This window comes from Plectropomus leopardus, chromosome 13 (assembly GCF_008729295.1).
Source record: "Plectropomus leopardus isolate mb chromosome 13, YSFRI_Pleo_2.0, whole genome shotgun sequence".
NCBI lineage: Eukaryota > Metazoa > Chordata > Actinopteri > Perciformes > Serranidae > Plectropomus > Plectropomus leopardus.
The window spans coordinates 19,670,744-19,687,781 of NC_056475.1; the positions used below are offsets into that span (position 1 = coordinate 19,670,744).

General features: G+C 41.3%; 1 protein-coding gene across 1 annotated transcript in view; it reads right to left on the bottom strand.

Moving 5' to 3' along the window:
• The window catches only part of LOC121952282 (protocadherin-16-like), a 99,290-nt gene that overhangs the window by 27,111 nt on the left and 55,141 nt on the right, over window positions 1–17,038 (bottom strand). The window contains exon 5 of the mRNA XM_042498854.1: window positions 235–423. Within this exon, the coding sequence (XP_042354788.1) occupies window positions 235–423 (189 nt within the window). The remainder of the gene's footprint in view (window positions 1–234; window positions 424–17,038) is intronic.

The window sequence follows — 17,038 nt, forward strand, 5'->3', positions numbered from 1 at the left end:
TGCTTATTTCAGTCTTTGCACTAAACAAAGCTAATCTGCAAGTAGTAGCTTCATATTTATTTTACAGATAGACTGGTAATGTATTAATCCTCTCATCTAACTCTTTGCAAGAGATAGAATAAGTAGTAGTATATTTATCAAAAGGTCAAACTATTCCTTTAAGTTTCAACTTGTCTGACACAAATTACAACCAAAGTTATTCATTGCTCTTCCCTTATAATTTAGTGTTCTTACCCCATCTGTTGCAGTGACGGTCAAGTCAAACTTGTCCAGTCCCTCATCTCGGTCCAGAGTTGTGCTGGTGCAAATCTGGCCAGTCTGCTTGTCTATGGTAAAGTGGGTCGGTGCTGCACTTCCAGAAGCAGAGCCCAGGACATAGGATATAGCGCCAAAGGAACCACGGTCCTCATCTGTGGCTGACACCTGGGGGAAAAGAGACACAAGGTAAGACATGGACGGTCCAGCGATGCCAAACGGCCCGTGAGACATGAGGATTTCAGAAAGCATCGCACCAACACACCCAGCAGGTCCCGAAATCTGCATGAACGAAAACCTACATGTGGCATAATTGTTATATACGAGCTGAGAGCCTTTCTGTTATCACAATAATGTCCCATAATACAGTCACCTCACAGACCCATACATCTGCACTTGTCATAATATCACACACCATAGCACTACTTGTTATGGTTTCCAGAGTACTATAAAAACCGAGCATCTGTGAGAGCAATTCACTTTTATAGATCACAGATATTCTGTATTTTACAAAAAAAAAGAAGGGGGGGGGGGCTTGTAGGGCGGGGGGTAGATTTTCCTTATGGTGTTTTTGAAAAACTGACAAAGGGACAGGTGGTGCAGTAACCATGGCTACAGAGGGAGAGAGCTGACAGGTAACCTTTAGGAAAAAAGAGGAGCGTTTTGACAGAGGTTGTGAGTTTAGTTCAGGGGTTAACAGAAGCACTTTAATGAATGTTGGAAGGTCAAACTGGTTTTAAACTGACATTTAAATAAGATACACAGTGACAGAGAGAGCCACTTAACCACACAACTCTAATCCGTACTCCATTTTTCTCCTACGAAGGACTTAAAACTGTTTCCACTAAAATATAAAACAGACACAGGCCCTGACCTAACCTTTGACTTTTTGTCTCATCTACCTAAAAATCCTCTTTCCCCTGCGTGCGCGGACACAGACACACATACACACGCAAACACTAAATCTATTAAAACACTAAAAAATCCCATAACACAACAAAGATTTCCTATCAAAGCAGAAAAGGGAAATGTCGCCTGTGCTCCAGGTTCCTGCCTCTGACTGGAGCTTCACACTGGTCCATAACATTGTTTTGTGGCGTTTATAGTGCTTGTTAAAAAAGCATTCTCCTTTAGATCTTGAAACCTTGAAGGCGAGCCAAAATCCAGGAGGCCTCATGACATCACTCGCTTTCTGTCATAGTGTTCCTCATGAGGCAACAGCAAGATATCCCAAGATATCGTGTTTGATTTCCAAGAAACTTTTATATAATAATCATCATAATCATTTTTGGAAAAAAGTCTTTTCATGTGGAGAATAAAAGCTGAGGTGCAAGAAGTTCCGAATTATATAATGATATTTTTCTTGAAATATTTAGACTTTTTAGCTAAATTTGACTTTATTCACTTAAAGGATGACTATTCTACATAACTTTGTTGATTGTGGGATGAATATTGTTTCATTATCTTAAAAATGCCATTGTGTTTTCCTTTTCAATAGTGTCCCCAATATCCTGTTGTATTCATTAATATAGATATATATCCACATACAGTTTAAAGTGCATTTAAGTCTGCTTTCTATACATCCATTGGTGTTGTCACAGTGTTTTCTACAGCTATTGACTTCCCAAAAAAGGATTGAAATTGAAAAAGAAAGAAATAAATTACCCGTCTCTTCTCATGCGCTTGTTGTTTGATGATTTCATCATCAAATCCTACATGTGAACTTGCCCTGGCCCCGAACCCCCCAGACCACAGGATCACCGAAGCAGACATCCGGCAATGACCCTCCTTCAGTCCCACCAACACATGTCTTCACCATTACGCTGGCTTTAGACAGACAGAAAGACATAAACACTACTACCTTGACTCACACTGTTGCTCCTATAGGACATAGAAAGATGTCAATATTAGAGCTGTCCCTTCAGGGTTTGTAGTCACGTTACCGTGGCTAGACGGCTATGGTTTCTGAGGGGTCATACTGCACTTCTTGCTTTGGTCCGTGTTTACAGCTGGGGATTTTAGATCATCTCTGCGACTTCCTACAGAGTACAGTGTTGAGACTAGCACTATCTTTTGGGATCTATGCTCATGTCTGGGTGTTCGTCATATCTTTCTGTCTGTGATGGATTAGCCACCTGTGGTGATGAGAACTGGACCAACGTTTAACACACACACAGACACTTGCAAAATGATGACCCCATCCTTTTCACTAAATCTGATTAAAGAGGCTTTAACACCCGTGACCGCCCACCTGGTCATAGGGTGACTTCATCGACACCTCTATTTTTTTCGCCCAATAAAGTCTGCTGTAGATCACAAACAAAGGCAAGGGGAAAAGTTCTTTCCTCTCAGTGAGGCAGCAGAGGAGACATCATTGGGTTTGTTAAGTTGATATAAAAATGCACAGGTTGGGAACACGGTACAGAAATATGCTTGGAAGTAGTATTTAAATGGAGTCTTGGACTGGAAAGGGCTTGCATAGAGGCCAGGAGCAAGAAGGAGAGCAGGACATTGATTCTCCACACACTGTAAAATGTAAAAACCCACAGCAGTATGGTATGGATTCTTCATGCTGGAAAAAAATATGCAAGACAAACACTAAGAAAACGCCTATCCAAGCACACTTTCATGGAAACCTTGGGAGCTATAAAATAAAAGATGTAATGATTCGGGATTTTTTGCTGTAACATACATATACACAGCACAGTAGTTTTGTGGTTACGGACTGGATTTGCAAAAGTAGAACAAAAAATATATATAGAGGGACAAAACAGGAAAAGAGACAAACCTCCAAGGCTGGAATACATGACAGTATTGTCAAGGCACAACAGTTTGAAATGTGTAGCAGAAGAAAATCATATCAGCCCTCGAGAGAAGACAGGAGCTTGTAAGGATCAACTCTGTCATCAGTACATTTCCCTCCTGTCAATCCGTCTGACAGCTCAGCACCAATGTTCAGTTTACACAGCACAGGCCAGAAGGTGGGATCAAACTGACATGTCAATTCAATACCAAAAACTCCTCTTCCAATTTGGTGCACTATCTGGCATTTACAGCACTTATCTCCACTGAAAAAAGTAGCAAAAGTTTTGAAGCCAATAAGGTAATCTAGTAAACACACACACAGTTGACATGTCTTCTTAAATCAAGAGATCTGGTGGGCCAGACGGGGGTGTTTGCCAGGGAGGAATTCATCTCCTCGCCAGAGCCTGCTCTCTGATGCATGACTGGCCAGCCAGCCTCGGCTCTGCACACCTATTCCTCATCGTACTCTCCGGAGGTTTCCAGCTGCGATAAACATACAACAACATAGCAACACATACACAGTAAGCCACTCATACCTTTCAACAGTTAAATCTCTCTGGCTCTTACGCTTGCATACAGTGCTTGTCTCCGTCATATTTGTGAGATCTTCCGCATTTGCATAGATTTTTGGATGTGACTGTAGGTGGCAGGGTGGTCTAGACACAAGGTCAAAACATTGATCCCCATGTTTTCGTAACTCTCTAGAGCATGCCACTGAACCTCTTCAGTGTGCCATTACTGTAAATTATTCTGGATGTTGCAGCCTTTACAGATTAAAAAAACACCCACATCCTATGGTGGCCATTATTTTATTAAAAGGCCATAATGGTGGTTTTGCAAGTTGACTTCCATACATTATGGGCATGAACTGAAACTAATGGTTGCCTGGAAGGTGCCTGGAGTGTGGTTCACTTTGGAAAATGGTCTGCAGTAATGCTAAGTATACACGATTTGTAGTAAATGGGCTTAAACGTACAAAACCACCAACATGGTTCTTGCCTGTAGGAGCTCTGATATCCCACCTGATGTCAAAAAAGTGTCCTATCAAAGCAACATAGCTCAAATATGTCTGGTAATAATAACTGATCTACAGACAAAGCATTTAAAGTTTATATCCACTTCTAACATGCATTATCTGACATACCAGCTGTGCAGTTTCCTTTTTGACTTTGAGGATATGTTCTGGCCTTTCAGAGCATTTATCAGCCGAAAAATCATCAAAACAAAGGCAGACTAAAAAATGCTTTAGTTAAGCATCTGCTAACCATTTGAACTTGTAATACTTGAAACATAAATTCACCCAGCATGCTTTCAGCTTAAGATTTTCAAACAGCGCTTTGATTTACCTATCATGTAGTTCACTGACCGACTCTTATGTATTTGTTAAAGGACACAGCCTAAGTCTCACAAAGCACACGTCAGCCGGGTAAGCACTATGTGAAAAACAGTCAGGAAGAGCGTGCCGAGGATTGAATTCAGCCAGGACTCATGCCTGCAGCTTTTTGTCCATAGAGAGCCATTCATCCCTGGCCAGGACAGCAGAGGAGCGATCACTCACTGGAGCATTAGCAAAGATCCAGACCTCATCATTCATTTGCCTCACTTTTCCTCACAATCACTCGCTCTTTCTGTTTCTTTGCATCTCTACCTTTCCACTTAGCCTTTCTCTATTGTATGCTCCCACTGATTCTCCTTCTGCTGATACACCCATTTTTCCCTATCTGCAGCTCAGTGCTCTCACACACACACACAAAAGTTGCTTCCCTGTGGAAACCAAAAAAATGCAGGTTTTCCTTAACCTGAAGTTTCAATTGTGATGACATCAGTCTACAGGTTGGAAAAAGAGGATGGAGTCTTGCACATTATAGTCTGCTACATCTTTAATCAGTAATAGCTGGTCTATGCTTGTTTTTTGCAGAAAACTATTTGTCATAACATAATAAAAGCTGGCAGGTAATCAATGCCATTCGCCATCTTGTTACTGTTAACTTGTGTTGTCCATTGTGCAGCGCCACTTATTGATGACACATTTTTTATTACAATGGCTCTTCTCAAAACTGTAGGCTGATTCACAACATAGTACCAAGGTGCCAAGAATCTTAAACACCAGTGGTTCAAGAAGCAGAGCTACTTCGGTTGAAAAGGGGTAAAAGAGTCATCTAACAGCGTTATTTAATGCTGCAGAGAAGAATGGATCTTCTGTCTTGGACATGGTGCAGAATTAAGGCCCAGACACAACAAACCAACAACCAAAAACTAATGGCGATGAAGGCTGACTGTTGCATCACCTCAAATTGCATGTGTCTTGTCCAAAAAAAATGCACATAAACACAAAACAATGACTACAACCAGCCGCCAGCCACCAACCAGCCAAATACACTGCACACCTGCATGAGAAGACTAACTCGCAATACCAGCAGGCTATATTTGTCATTAAAGAAAAGAAAACCAGAAGACCGACAGGATGGATTCAAGATGCTGGTTAACCTGTTGGCACATTTGCAACGTATGACACAACACAATGTCGAAAGAACAAATGATATTTACTCTGCGTTTGTGAACAGTAACACAAACAATTAGAACCGTTCCTGCTAAAGAGCTCAAAGCTAGAAACTTAATCTTACCTAATACCAGAAATTTGTTTTAATCTCAAGCCCTCCAGACTTTAGTAATTTGTTTGCCTACCTTACTTCCATTTCTTTTCTCGTGCACTGAGCTGAACTTCCAATCACAGTAATTTCTTCACTAGTGGGCTCTGTCATCTCTGATGCCATTTCAGCATGATGTATTGGACAAAAAAAAAGCCAACAGCTGACTAGTACCAACAGTGTGGGACACACCACAAAAACTTGCACAATGGATGCTCACCGACAGCCCGAAATTGACAGACAGCTGACCATCGGCCCTAGCATGTAGTGTCTAATAATACCAATAGATCAACATCTACCCCAAAGCCTTTGCGACTGTACCCTCAACATCTTATCAACCATCAGTGACCGACCGCTTTGGCATCAACTGAGATTTTATTTGCTTTAACTTCTATCCTGGATCATGTTTTTCCTCTTTTCCCCTAGTTCACCCCTTTCCCTTTCTGTCCTTCATTATCCTAATGTCTTCATCCTTTCTGCTGTTCTGCATCTCCTCTCTCCTCTCCTCTCCTCTATTCTCAGCATCTCCAGATGTGGGCGCTGGTCCAGGTGGATCCTGCTGTTCTCTGCAGTTTGTCTCTGTAAAACATCAGTTAGTGTCAGTAGGAGTCTGCGCATGGCTTTTCGGACGCAGCTGCAGCTCTGCTGCGGCTCTGGACTTTTATAGCTTCTCATGAAAGAGAGGGAGAGAGATTCTATGGGTTTCAAGAGTAAAACCTGTAAAACACAGAGAGTTGTTCCGATCTAATCTACTCTTCCACTGACTGAAGCCAGGCCCGGATGTTTATAAAGCAATCATCATCTATGAGGTCAAATAGGCCAAGAAGAAGGCTAATATTATGCCGTTCCACCATATGCAGAATTCTAGGATGTTTTTACATCTTGGAGCTTTAGTGGTATCATCATTTCATTTCGGTTACACAGCAATGATGACTGTGTACTCATGTAATGAACTGGCATTGATTCTTGATCTTGTTGACTTACTCCTTAATCATATATTTCCTCATTTAAATCATAATTTTGGTCATTTTAGAGAATTGTTTTTGTCATGTGCCTTCATGTTTTAAACTGGGAGTTGATTGCTCACCATGATTGCACGTTTCTTTCTCTATCTGACTTATTTTTGAGGGATGTGACTGCCCTCCAAGATCTCACATATTAACAAGCCTATTATTACTGATATAAATAATGGAAGAAACTATGATAATTAGACCAAAGCTGTAAAAAGAAAAAAAAAGAAAAAAAAACTTTAAAGCAGCAGCAATGACCATAAAAGAGCATGATAGATCTAGAGTTGGTGAACTAAATGCATCATTGCTGAATAATTGCACACAAGCTTGAGGTTATTTACAACAAACTGAAATCGGAGTCTGGATTTAAAGGCAATAACTGTGTTGGAGTGTCGGATCAAGCTAAAATATTCATTTAACTTTGTTGCTCAGTTTCCACTGAAACATTCCTCCTGCTCTCCTGTGAGCCACATTCCTCATATTAGGCATTCTCAAGTCTCCAAATCAATTTCTGCTTTTCTGTTGCCAATGAGTCGAGGCACTATGGGTACAATTAAGATATATGGCAGGGAAGGAGAGAAGGGAGGGGAAGGTCGGAGTGCGGGGGGAAATAGTTTGGCAAAGGAACAAAAGGCAGGGCTAATGATAACATGAGACCTTGAGATGGAGGCGAGGAGGATCGAGACTTCATCTCTTTTCTCGTTCAATCTCCATTCCTCCCTTGACCTCCCCTTTCTCTTTTAGCGTCTCCCCTCTTTTTGTCCTCTCCCTCGCTCGTTCTTTCAGCACCCTATTACGGCAAGTGCTTGTTGTCTTTCATGTGGAGTTCACGGCTGGAAATGATTAGGAACATCAAACCACTGAAGGGAAGCGAAGGGGAGGGAGGTGAAAGAGACATAGCGAAAGAGCCTCTGACTTCTATATTTGGAAGAAAAGAATGCTAATATTATTAATGAACATAATAAGGGATGATGGCCACTAGAAAGCCTCTTTCTCTTTCTGCCTCCTGCAAATGTGAATACTTATTTACGCACAGCAGGACACATTTGTAGATGTTACACCCTCAAAGCTAAACAGTAAACTATACCATAGAGCTACAGCTTTTAGCCCACAGAGTTTCACATGCAGACATGTGGTGTGTGTTAGGAAGTTTATCTTTGGGCTGCATCTCATGTTAAAGGACACAGGAGCTGTTGTTCAGGCCGAATCATGTCACATGTGTATCTGATGTTTGGAGTTTCCCATCCCTGTTTTTTTTTTCAGTTATACATGTTTACTGTGTTTTACCCTTCACATACTAAGAACACAGTAAATTTCAGTATGTAATTAGATAAGAAAATAGTTGTACAATCCCTCCTGAACTACAAATCTATAGCACTACAACCCAGCAATTATACTAAGGGTCTTATTTTACACCTGGCACAAAGCGGCACACAGCGTAGCACAACTGTTATTGCTAGTTTCAGACAGACATAGCTTTCACTTTCACAGCCAGCGCCCACATTGTGTAAAAAGCAAATCTTCTTGCGCCGATCTATGTGTCCATGGGCATGTAGGTCTTAAAATGAGGTGTGGTCTTGTGTATGTTTTGGCACTGGCCTATTTTGAGGCAGTGGAAAGCAATTGTGCCACTGACCAACATAAATCTGGTCTAACGTCAGAATGGTGCAGTTTTTCTTGCTATATAAAGGGCACATTACTCAGACAATAAAATGCGCCTACAGAAGCAGGTTCACAACACACATTCACTTTGCTTGCTCATGCAGGGACACATGCATGGGGTTCTGGGTGGGTGAAATAATATGTCGTTACTGTGAAAAATATGAATTGCATTCTCTAAAATGTGAACATAGTAGAGAGTAGAGACGAGCTGCACAGCTGCGCAGCTGCTGTCCGACTCCACAATAAGAGAGACGCTGTGTGTTTACGCATGTGGAGCAGCGTAGCTTCATTGATTACTTCAGAAGCTTAGGCTTAATTTAGTTAGAAGTTTAGTTGTGTTTCCTCTGTCTAGTTTAGAACTTAAGTTTTAGTTGTGCTGCTTAAATTTTTGCATTACTTTCAGCAGAAAACTGCTCACTTCTCCAATTTACATAATCTGCCATGTAAATAGCATTGTGCACGCTATAGGCAAATCCAGTTTTCTGATTGGTTTAATTTATGCTATGACCAGTACACGCCAATGATTAATTAAGTGTCTAAATAGAACCAATTTGTTCATTGTGCCAACTTTGCACCCAGATTATACACAATTTAACGCGCATGCATCCTAAATGCAGCTATGTCATGCACTTTAGACCATGCCCTATAGGTTGTTTAAACAAGGCCATCGGTCTGTCACCATTTATAGGTTGAGAACAAGCTGCCATCTATTTTGTGAAAACAGGTAGGGGATAAAGGAGAGGGAGTCGCTGTGCATGGAGGTTAAAAGTGAGGTCTGAGGGAGATAAAAAGCTAGTTACAGGGATGGACAGAGGGATAGAGGGAGCACAATGAGGGATGACATCACCCTACTGGCCTCTGAAGAGTGATAAGAGACGCGGGGGATTTAGCTAGTAGCGATCCTATCTTGTGCAAAGCCCTGCAATGTGGCAACCCTTAACCCGGGTGTGCATTTGTGTGTGTGCCTGTCTACTGTATGTGTGTGTTGCTGCCTTCCCGCCCCCTCTTTTTAAAGATTCTTTTCAAAGTGAATCCTGTGGACCCTGAGTGACAGCTGGTTTAATCAACGCAGAAATCTATTTTTTACTTACTGTTTAATATTTATAGCCGTTTAAACCCTGTCTCTGTCTGTGTCCGAGGCCTCAGCAAGACTCACTCTGGCTGGTGCGGCAGCTGAGGTGCATATCTGTGAAATGCCATGGATTTTATTGTGGCTATCTGCTAACAGGGAGGATAATGAGGAGCTTGGGGTCCGGCGTTAAAGTTGAAGGGTGAATGTGCACGTTCACCACCCACAGAGACGAAAAAGGCTGTCACCGTATTCACCGTCGGGGTGATTAAATGGTCATAAGTCTGCACGCAATAGAGGCGATATGGTCCATAATTATCAGAAACATCAGCTGAGAAGGAGAGTTATTTTTTTAAAGCATAATTAGAGAAATCAACTTTGCACCCTTGTAACTGATCCTTGATCAGCATTCAAATTCAACCATCTGTGAGCTTAATGAGGCTCAACGCTGCTCCATTGTTGTTGGGCAGCGCAACTCTTCTGTTTAGTGTTTTCGGAAAATATCAAAATGCTACTAAAGTGAAGTAAAAGCTGCTAAAACAGAGACACCAAAAGACAAAAAGAGGTTTTCTCCAGGCAATCTTTGATTTGCACAGTGAGGTCTGTAATATAAAGTGAGCGATGATTATCACTCTTTGTGTTCCAGTTGTAATTTAGCTCCACAGATGAAGAGAAAACAGTAATTAAGGAGCGAGAGAGCACAAAGACGGACGGGAGTGGGACCTCAGACTGTCTGAGCTGCTGGATGAGAGGATAAATGATTGAGAGAGAGTGGCCCACGGTTGCTTTGGGGACACCGCTCTGGGTTATTTTAAATCCTTTAACTTGCTAAACCGGCAGTATGTTTTTAGGGAGGATGCATCTGTGTTTCTGCTGCAGCATCTATCCCAGAATGGGAGCAGACGTGTGTGTGTGTGTATATATAAATTTTGGGCATTTCAGTGGTTTATCCAATAAAAACATGACAAAGAGAGAGAGAGAGAGCGTGTGGAATCTGTTTTGTTTTTTTTCCTTCACTGGGACACCACAGGATTTTATTTTCTCTTTGACGAGTATATGGGACTCTCGGGCTGCTGCTAAGAGTATATCATTGGGAGCAGGCGCTTGGAATTTGAGGGTGAGCATCTTGTTGATGGTTATTGTTTCCAGTTTGTGTTTTACGTTTAAAGCATGTCAAAGGAAGGGGGATAAGAGGATAAAAGAGGATAATAATGGTTCATACTGAAGCACACTATATCTGTCTACACTGCTAGCAATATTTTACTTTGTGGGTTTAACAAATTGGCAAATGTGTTATGACATGCAATCTGTGTGTGTGTGTGTGTGTTTGTGTGTGTGTGTGTGTGTGTGTGTGTGTGTGTGTGTGTGTTTCATGGAAAGACACAGTGAGCAGTTAGTTCTGATTATGGATATTGATTACTCCATCTGTGAGAGCAAAAAGCACAGAAAAGGGGAGATCAATAGGTGTGATCTGGACAATCTATCATGTAGACAGCTGCTAAAGGAGTGTAGAAAGTCAATGTCAACGTTCTCCAGAGATCAGAATGTTTCTAAATAAGATTAAGTTGTCAGCAAGACTTTGAAATCTCATCAAAGCAGACAAAAAAACAAAAAAACAATCACCTAAACCTTTGAACTGTAGTAAATCAATTTTTAAGTATATGTTATGTCAAGTATTTTCTGTTAAAACTGATGTTTTATTGTCTTTAAATAAACATTATAATATCACTACATCAGTTTAAGTTTGTCGGACATAGTTCTCTAATCTAGGGCCAATGGGAAAACGTGCCCTTTCGATAACATGTTTCAGGTTGACACACAAATAGAGATACATACAATACACCTTCTAAACATGCTACACAAAGGTGCAGGCTTATCCCTGTTGATTGCATGGTTTCGCTCCACTTAACAAAAATAGTGTCTCTAAGCCTCTGTAGCCCTCCGCCCGTTTCGTCATGCTTCCTGGATGTGATCCCTGAGGTTGTAGGACGTTTTGATCATGGCCTCATCAGTCACCATGTCAACAGTGAATTGTGACACTAGTGACAATGAGTGAGAATTAACTAACACCAGACTCCAGCCAAATAATGTAGGATTTTGGTTGTGGACAGCCGTAATGGTGGTAACCTAACCAGTCAATATTATCTTTAATTGGCTTTTAGTGATATCATGTTGTTTGCCTTTGCTTTCCAAAGTCAGAGCAAGAATTGGTTTCTATCTTTCACCCACTCTGCAGAGCACACAAGGTTTGCAACAGTATGAGACTTTCACGGTACGATAACAGTCTCAGAAGATATCATGGTCTTAAAGTTTCACGATATTACAGAATTATTATAATCAGTCCGAATGACTCATAAAAGAATGAAAATGGAAGGGTTATTTTTGGTTGAACAAATGTTTTATTACTATAATTGACACCTGAAATCTTTTTTTTTTTTTAAATTAAAGTATGTATAAAAAAGTCTCCTATTTAAAAATAACTAATATAAAGGTGACATTCTTCATCCAGTAGCATTTTTTTCTCCAATATCATAGATAAGAAAATGTACATGATATGATAACCGTCTACTTTCATATCACTGTATACTTTAAACCAGTAAAATTCTCCAAATACTTATTATGGCGACTTAATCTACAGGTTTGCCACCAAAAATCTTCTCAATAAACTGGATGTCATCTACCATACTGCCATTCACTTTGTCACAGGTGTCCCTTTCAACACTCATCACTGTAACCTGAATTCTCTATGGCCATCCCATCACTCCATACCAGTCAAAAGATCCACTGGTATCAGTTCACTGATAAAACTAACACTGGCCCCTCCATATCTCCACTCACTATTCAATATCTCCTATAGTTACTGCAGTTTCCGCTCTAGCAAATTCATTAGTATGGACATTCCTAAAGTCTGCACTTCCTTTGCTCATCACTCGTTGCATTTTGCTTCTCTAATTGGAATAAGTTGCAATAGATGTTAAACTCCACACATTCGTTACCCTTCTTCATACATCATCACAAGCGATAACTTATGATCACTGCTCTTGTTTTATGATTTGCTTCTCTGCAACACTGTTCATACTGTTGTTGTACGCACTGTACATTTTTTTTCTATTTTTTAGTGACTGGCTGGTAAAACAGTGAAGCAACCTGGGAATTTTTGGGTGTATCATTTGACTTTGGCCACTGGGGCATTTTTCTTGTGAGGTGCAGACTTGTTTGAGCGGAGAACGTAAACAGGACTCACTGAAAAGCCACAAACGTCCCCCTAACACTCCCCTCTCTCCACCAAAAGCTCAAAACATGGCAGATAAAAATGGCTGACCTCATACAAACACAAAGGTAAACTCCAAAAATCATTTGTCACTGCCACAATGATTCCTTGTATCTTACGCTCCGGGGCACTCCGTTGGTTAGGGCATTGTCATACGCTGCCAGATGGAAGCCTTTAACTCAAAGACTTATTACATTATTTATCTATTACTTTCTCTGCCTTGGGGCTAAGAGTACAATAAATCTGGCCAAACTTGAGTTAAAGGATTCTATACTGACATGTTTCCAATTCAAACTAAATCACAGCTTTATAAAGTAAATCTGATTGAAACCAAGTCCCCCTCTGTGGAGCAGCAGTCTTTTTTTAGAGATGCATACAAGGTTCCAGGCAAGTTGAAGCCTGATTTTCCCCATATAAACATTTATGTTTCAGTGTCATTTTATTTCTCAATCTGTAAACCAACACACGGCTATGTGGGAGGTTCACACTAATAAGACGGAGTGTGTTTATCATTATAAGTAAGCTAGGCTTTATTGGGGGACAGACTAAACCACGTTTTTCTGCCCTGCAGAAATGGTCTTACAAAGAGCCAATACTGATCTGACAGTATTAGTTTCAGGGATGAGGGTCATTACAGACGCATGTGTATGGCTTGTGTGTGTGTGTGTGTGTGTGTGTGTGTGTGTGAGATCAAATCAGTGTGAGTGGAAAGGGTCAAAGGTGAAGCAAACTTCCAGCTGTGCCTCTCCTTTCTTGACCCCTAGAGATGACTTTGTGTGTGTGCGTGTGTGTGTGTGTAAAACAGGTCACAAGTAATGCTGCATGAACATGACAGTACAGGAGAAAGCAACACCTGCTATCTTTGTACAAAAGTATGACTACAGGGAATCACACCACTGTGTCATGTGACTCTCTAAGGTTCAACAGGGTTAATCTCACTTTTTGTTTTGCTTTCAAGAACATCAGATCAGCACACAGAACAGATTAAACCAACTCTGTGTATGTCATCTTTCTCAGCTTTTTGTGCCTGAATCCATCCTCTGTAGTTTCTCCAAGTTGCTCCGTCTTTTGCTCCTTCTGCCTGAGGTCAGGCAGTTAGGGACGTCTGCGTCAGGGAAGTGACAATAGTAAAAGATAGCAGGAGCACCCCCTGAGCTTTGAGCTTACATCTGGTGTTGGGTTACACAGATATCTGTTGACTGCAGAGAGGTGCAGCAGCTCCAAACCAGAGGGTCCATGTGTGTGTTAATGTGTGTTTTTGTGCATAGTTTTAGTCTGCACAGTTCAACCAGTAAAGCAGAGCACATAACAGAGTGGATCTGTAATCCTATAGCGCCTGTGTATCAAAGCAGTCACATTGCCAGTAAGAATATACAGAGTATATAGTGTTATAAAAGTGGCTGTCTTAAACAGGGGTGAAACTCAGGACAGCAGAAAGACATAAACTACTAACAGGCCTGTATATGACAGCAGCTGTCATAGCTCACTCTCTCTCTCTGTTCCCGCAGAAATGCCTGTTTTCATTTTAGCAAAAACATTTCAGATATGAGAATTATTTTGCTTGAAATAAGCAGATTTGGCTCTCAGTGATTCCCTGACTTTTTCACCAGCTCCACCAGGAGGTTGACCTTTGTGGTTGATGTAAAGTTTCAATGTGCTTTTGCAGAGTCAAGCACATCTGCAGTCATCTGTGTCATTATGTCCAGTTCTGGTTGATATAATTTTCATCATCAAAGAAGTGGGAGAAGTCAGGGATTCATGAGCACTTGGATGTTTGACAGACTGACCTGGTATGTACTGGACATCAAAGATTTGCTTGTTCATTTTTGTCTCAAGAACAAGCTCACAATATACCCTGGCAAAAGCCAAAAGACTAAAGCTCTAAAAAACATGTTTTTATTTTAAAACTTCAGATCTTAAAATGAGTGTTAAAGCTTACTGGAGGAGCTGCAACAGACATGTCTTTGAACAAATCCCGCCAAACAAAAAAAAATGGTATTTGAGAAAAGGTATCGGGCATTAACTTGAATTAAGTCAAAAAGCCTTGGGTAGCTAGAAATAGAATATCCAATCTAAACTCAAATCAAGTTAGACCGAATTTTAAATCAATTTATGACATTGTCTCACTTTCAAAGACTAGGAATGCCCATTTCCATGTGACATTATTGGTGGAATGCTTCTCTGCACAATTTAAACATTTTTGGAAGGTGTTCTTTCAAGCTGCTGTTGATGCCTCCGCTGCTTCCCTCCAGATGTTTGTATTCTGAATGAACAGAACATCTGTTAAGATCTTCACCAGCTCCCAGTAATGCTGTATAACCACAAACTCATGTGCATTCATGCGTATCTGATCGTTTCTGTTCAGTCTCCAGCACTAGACATCACTGTATACGTCCTCGATCTTGGGCATTTTCTGTAGTCATGTGCACGAGGGTCAAACAACAAGCAGCAGAGATTACCGGCTGTTAATATTGGACCTCTGACTGACAATGGAGCTAAGTTGATTGTGCAGTTAGGAGTAACAGGCAGCTATGATAACTGGATTAGCCTCTCACTGACCCGGGCCTGAACCACAGCCAGAGTCAGAGATGTGTCACCTGCCCGATGTCCGTTGAGAGAAACATAGAAGGTTCTTCTGTCTGCATTAATGCTCATTACCAGCAGGGTCGACAGCAAGATGATTCTAAAACACAGTTAGCAAATTTAACGCTGAGAAGGTTAAAGTACTTTTTGCCCCATGCAAGACCCAAGTGGTCATGAACTCCAGCGGTGTGTGCTGGCAATTTAAAGACTGATAAGTACTGTTAAAACACATAATTCTTGAGAACTCTCACATGCAAAGACACACACACACACACACACACACATGCACGTATGCACTCATACTGACACATAAACTGCTGAATGGTCAGCTTGCAGTCAAAGCAATTAAATCTTAATGAATTCTATTGATTAACTTTATTCTGCTGAAGGTTCAGGAGCCGAACCCGTGTCTGCTCTACACAAACACACACGCTTACAGTATAACTAAATTCAGCTTAATTGAACCACAGAGACATAAAAAAAACCCTCCATGTGTATTTGTGGGCGAAGATGTTAGAGCCTGCGATTCCATTTTCATACACAGCCTGAGGGGGTGAAAAACTAGCTTATCCTTGTTAAATTAATTTCCTGACTCTGCATATGTGAGGTGAACACGAGGAAGTGGCGGGAAACACAGTCCTGATTCCTAAAGCACCTGTTAAATCAAAGTGCTCGTAGGACCAAAGCTTGATACCTAGAATTTTGATCGCGCTCAGAAGAGGCAGCCAAGTTCTTTTCGGGATAAACCGTTCTGTCTGAAGCAACTCTCGCTGCTTAAATCATCTTTGTCTCTCTTTGTTGTTTTTTCCTTCATTTGATCCTTTTCATCTACACTCATCAGTTCCTGGAGAGAGGATTGAAGTTAATTGTTTCTCTGAGTCGGCAATTTGTTTCTCAGCCCGTCTGATTTCAGCGCACACAAAAGACAGTCAGTGTGGACAGTGATGGCTTGGCCAAACAGCAGGGAGCCTATCAGATTAAAGCAAGCACCGGAGACCTCATAAAAACCCCAAAACACGCTTGGTAAACCAGGTTGTCAGTGATGTAGAGGATCCATTAAAGATACATTGGTGCACGCAGAGGTACAACACATGTGCGCAGTCTGCCTTCCCATTATCATCCCATCCTCCACGGCTAGCTCAGCCAACTGGAATTTCCAAGAAAAACAGGTTGGCCAGGCATGATGCAGCCCCGGGGTCAGAGACACGGCCAACTCCTGCAGGGAGCAAATCAGGCAGGGGATGAAGAAAAGGGGAAAGGGAGAGAATGTGAGGGAGAAAAGGGTTGCACACCTACAGACGTGTGGAAAGAAGTCTTAAATCAGCTGCACGTCCGCACTTCATCAGTCAGCTCCCTGGGAAATGACTTCTCAACACAAAGACCCACAGCAAGCCTCGTACGGCACGGTAGTAGCTCCAAAAAACAAACACTGCAGACATGAACTGGGCAGACGAGGCCTGAGCTGCAGATTGCTCCATTGTCTCCAATAAAAAAAGTAGAAAAGCACACCACAGGTATTCAACGGAATGTTGAATGCTTCGACAGTCACTTTATCTGAGTGTTGGGAAACTGGAAATCTTAATTGCTTGAACAGAGGCGAAGAAGCAGAGATAAGCTGGAATGAAGATTAATTTAAAGCTGAATAGCCTCCACATAGAGATTTTAGCTTCAAAGATAGAAAATAATGAGACTCCAGTGATTAATTGGGGGGGGCTTTTCTATCTTCATCACTCCA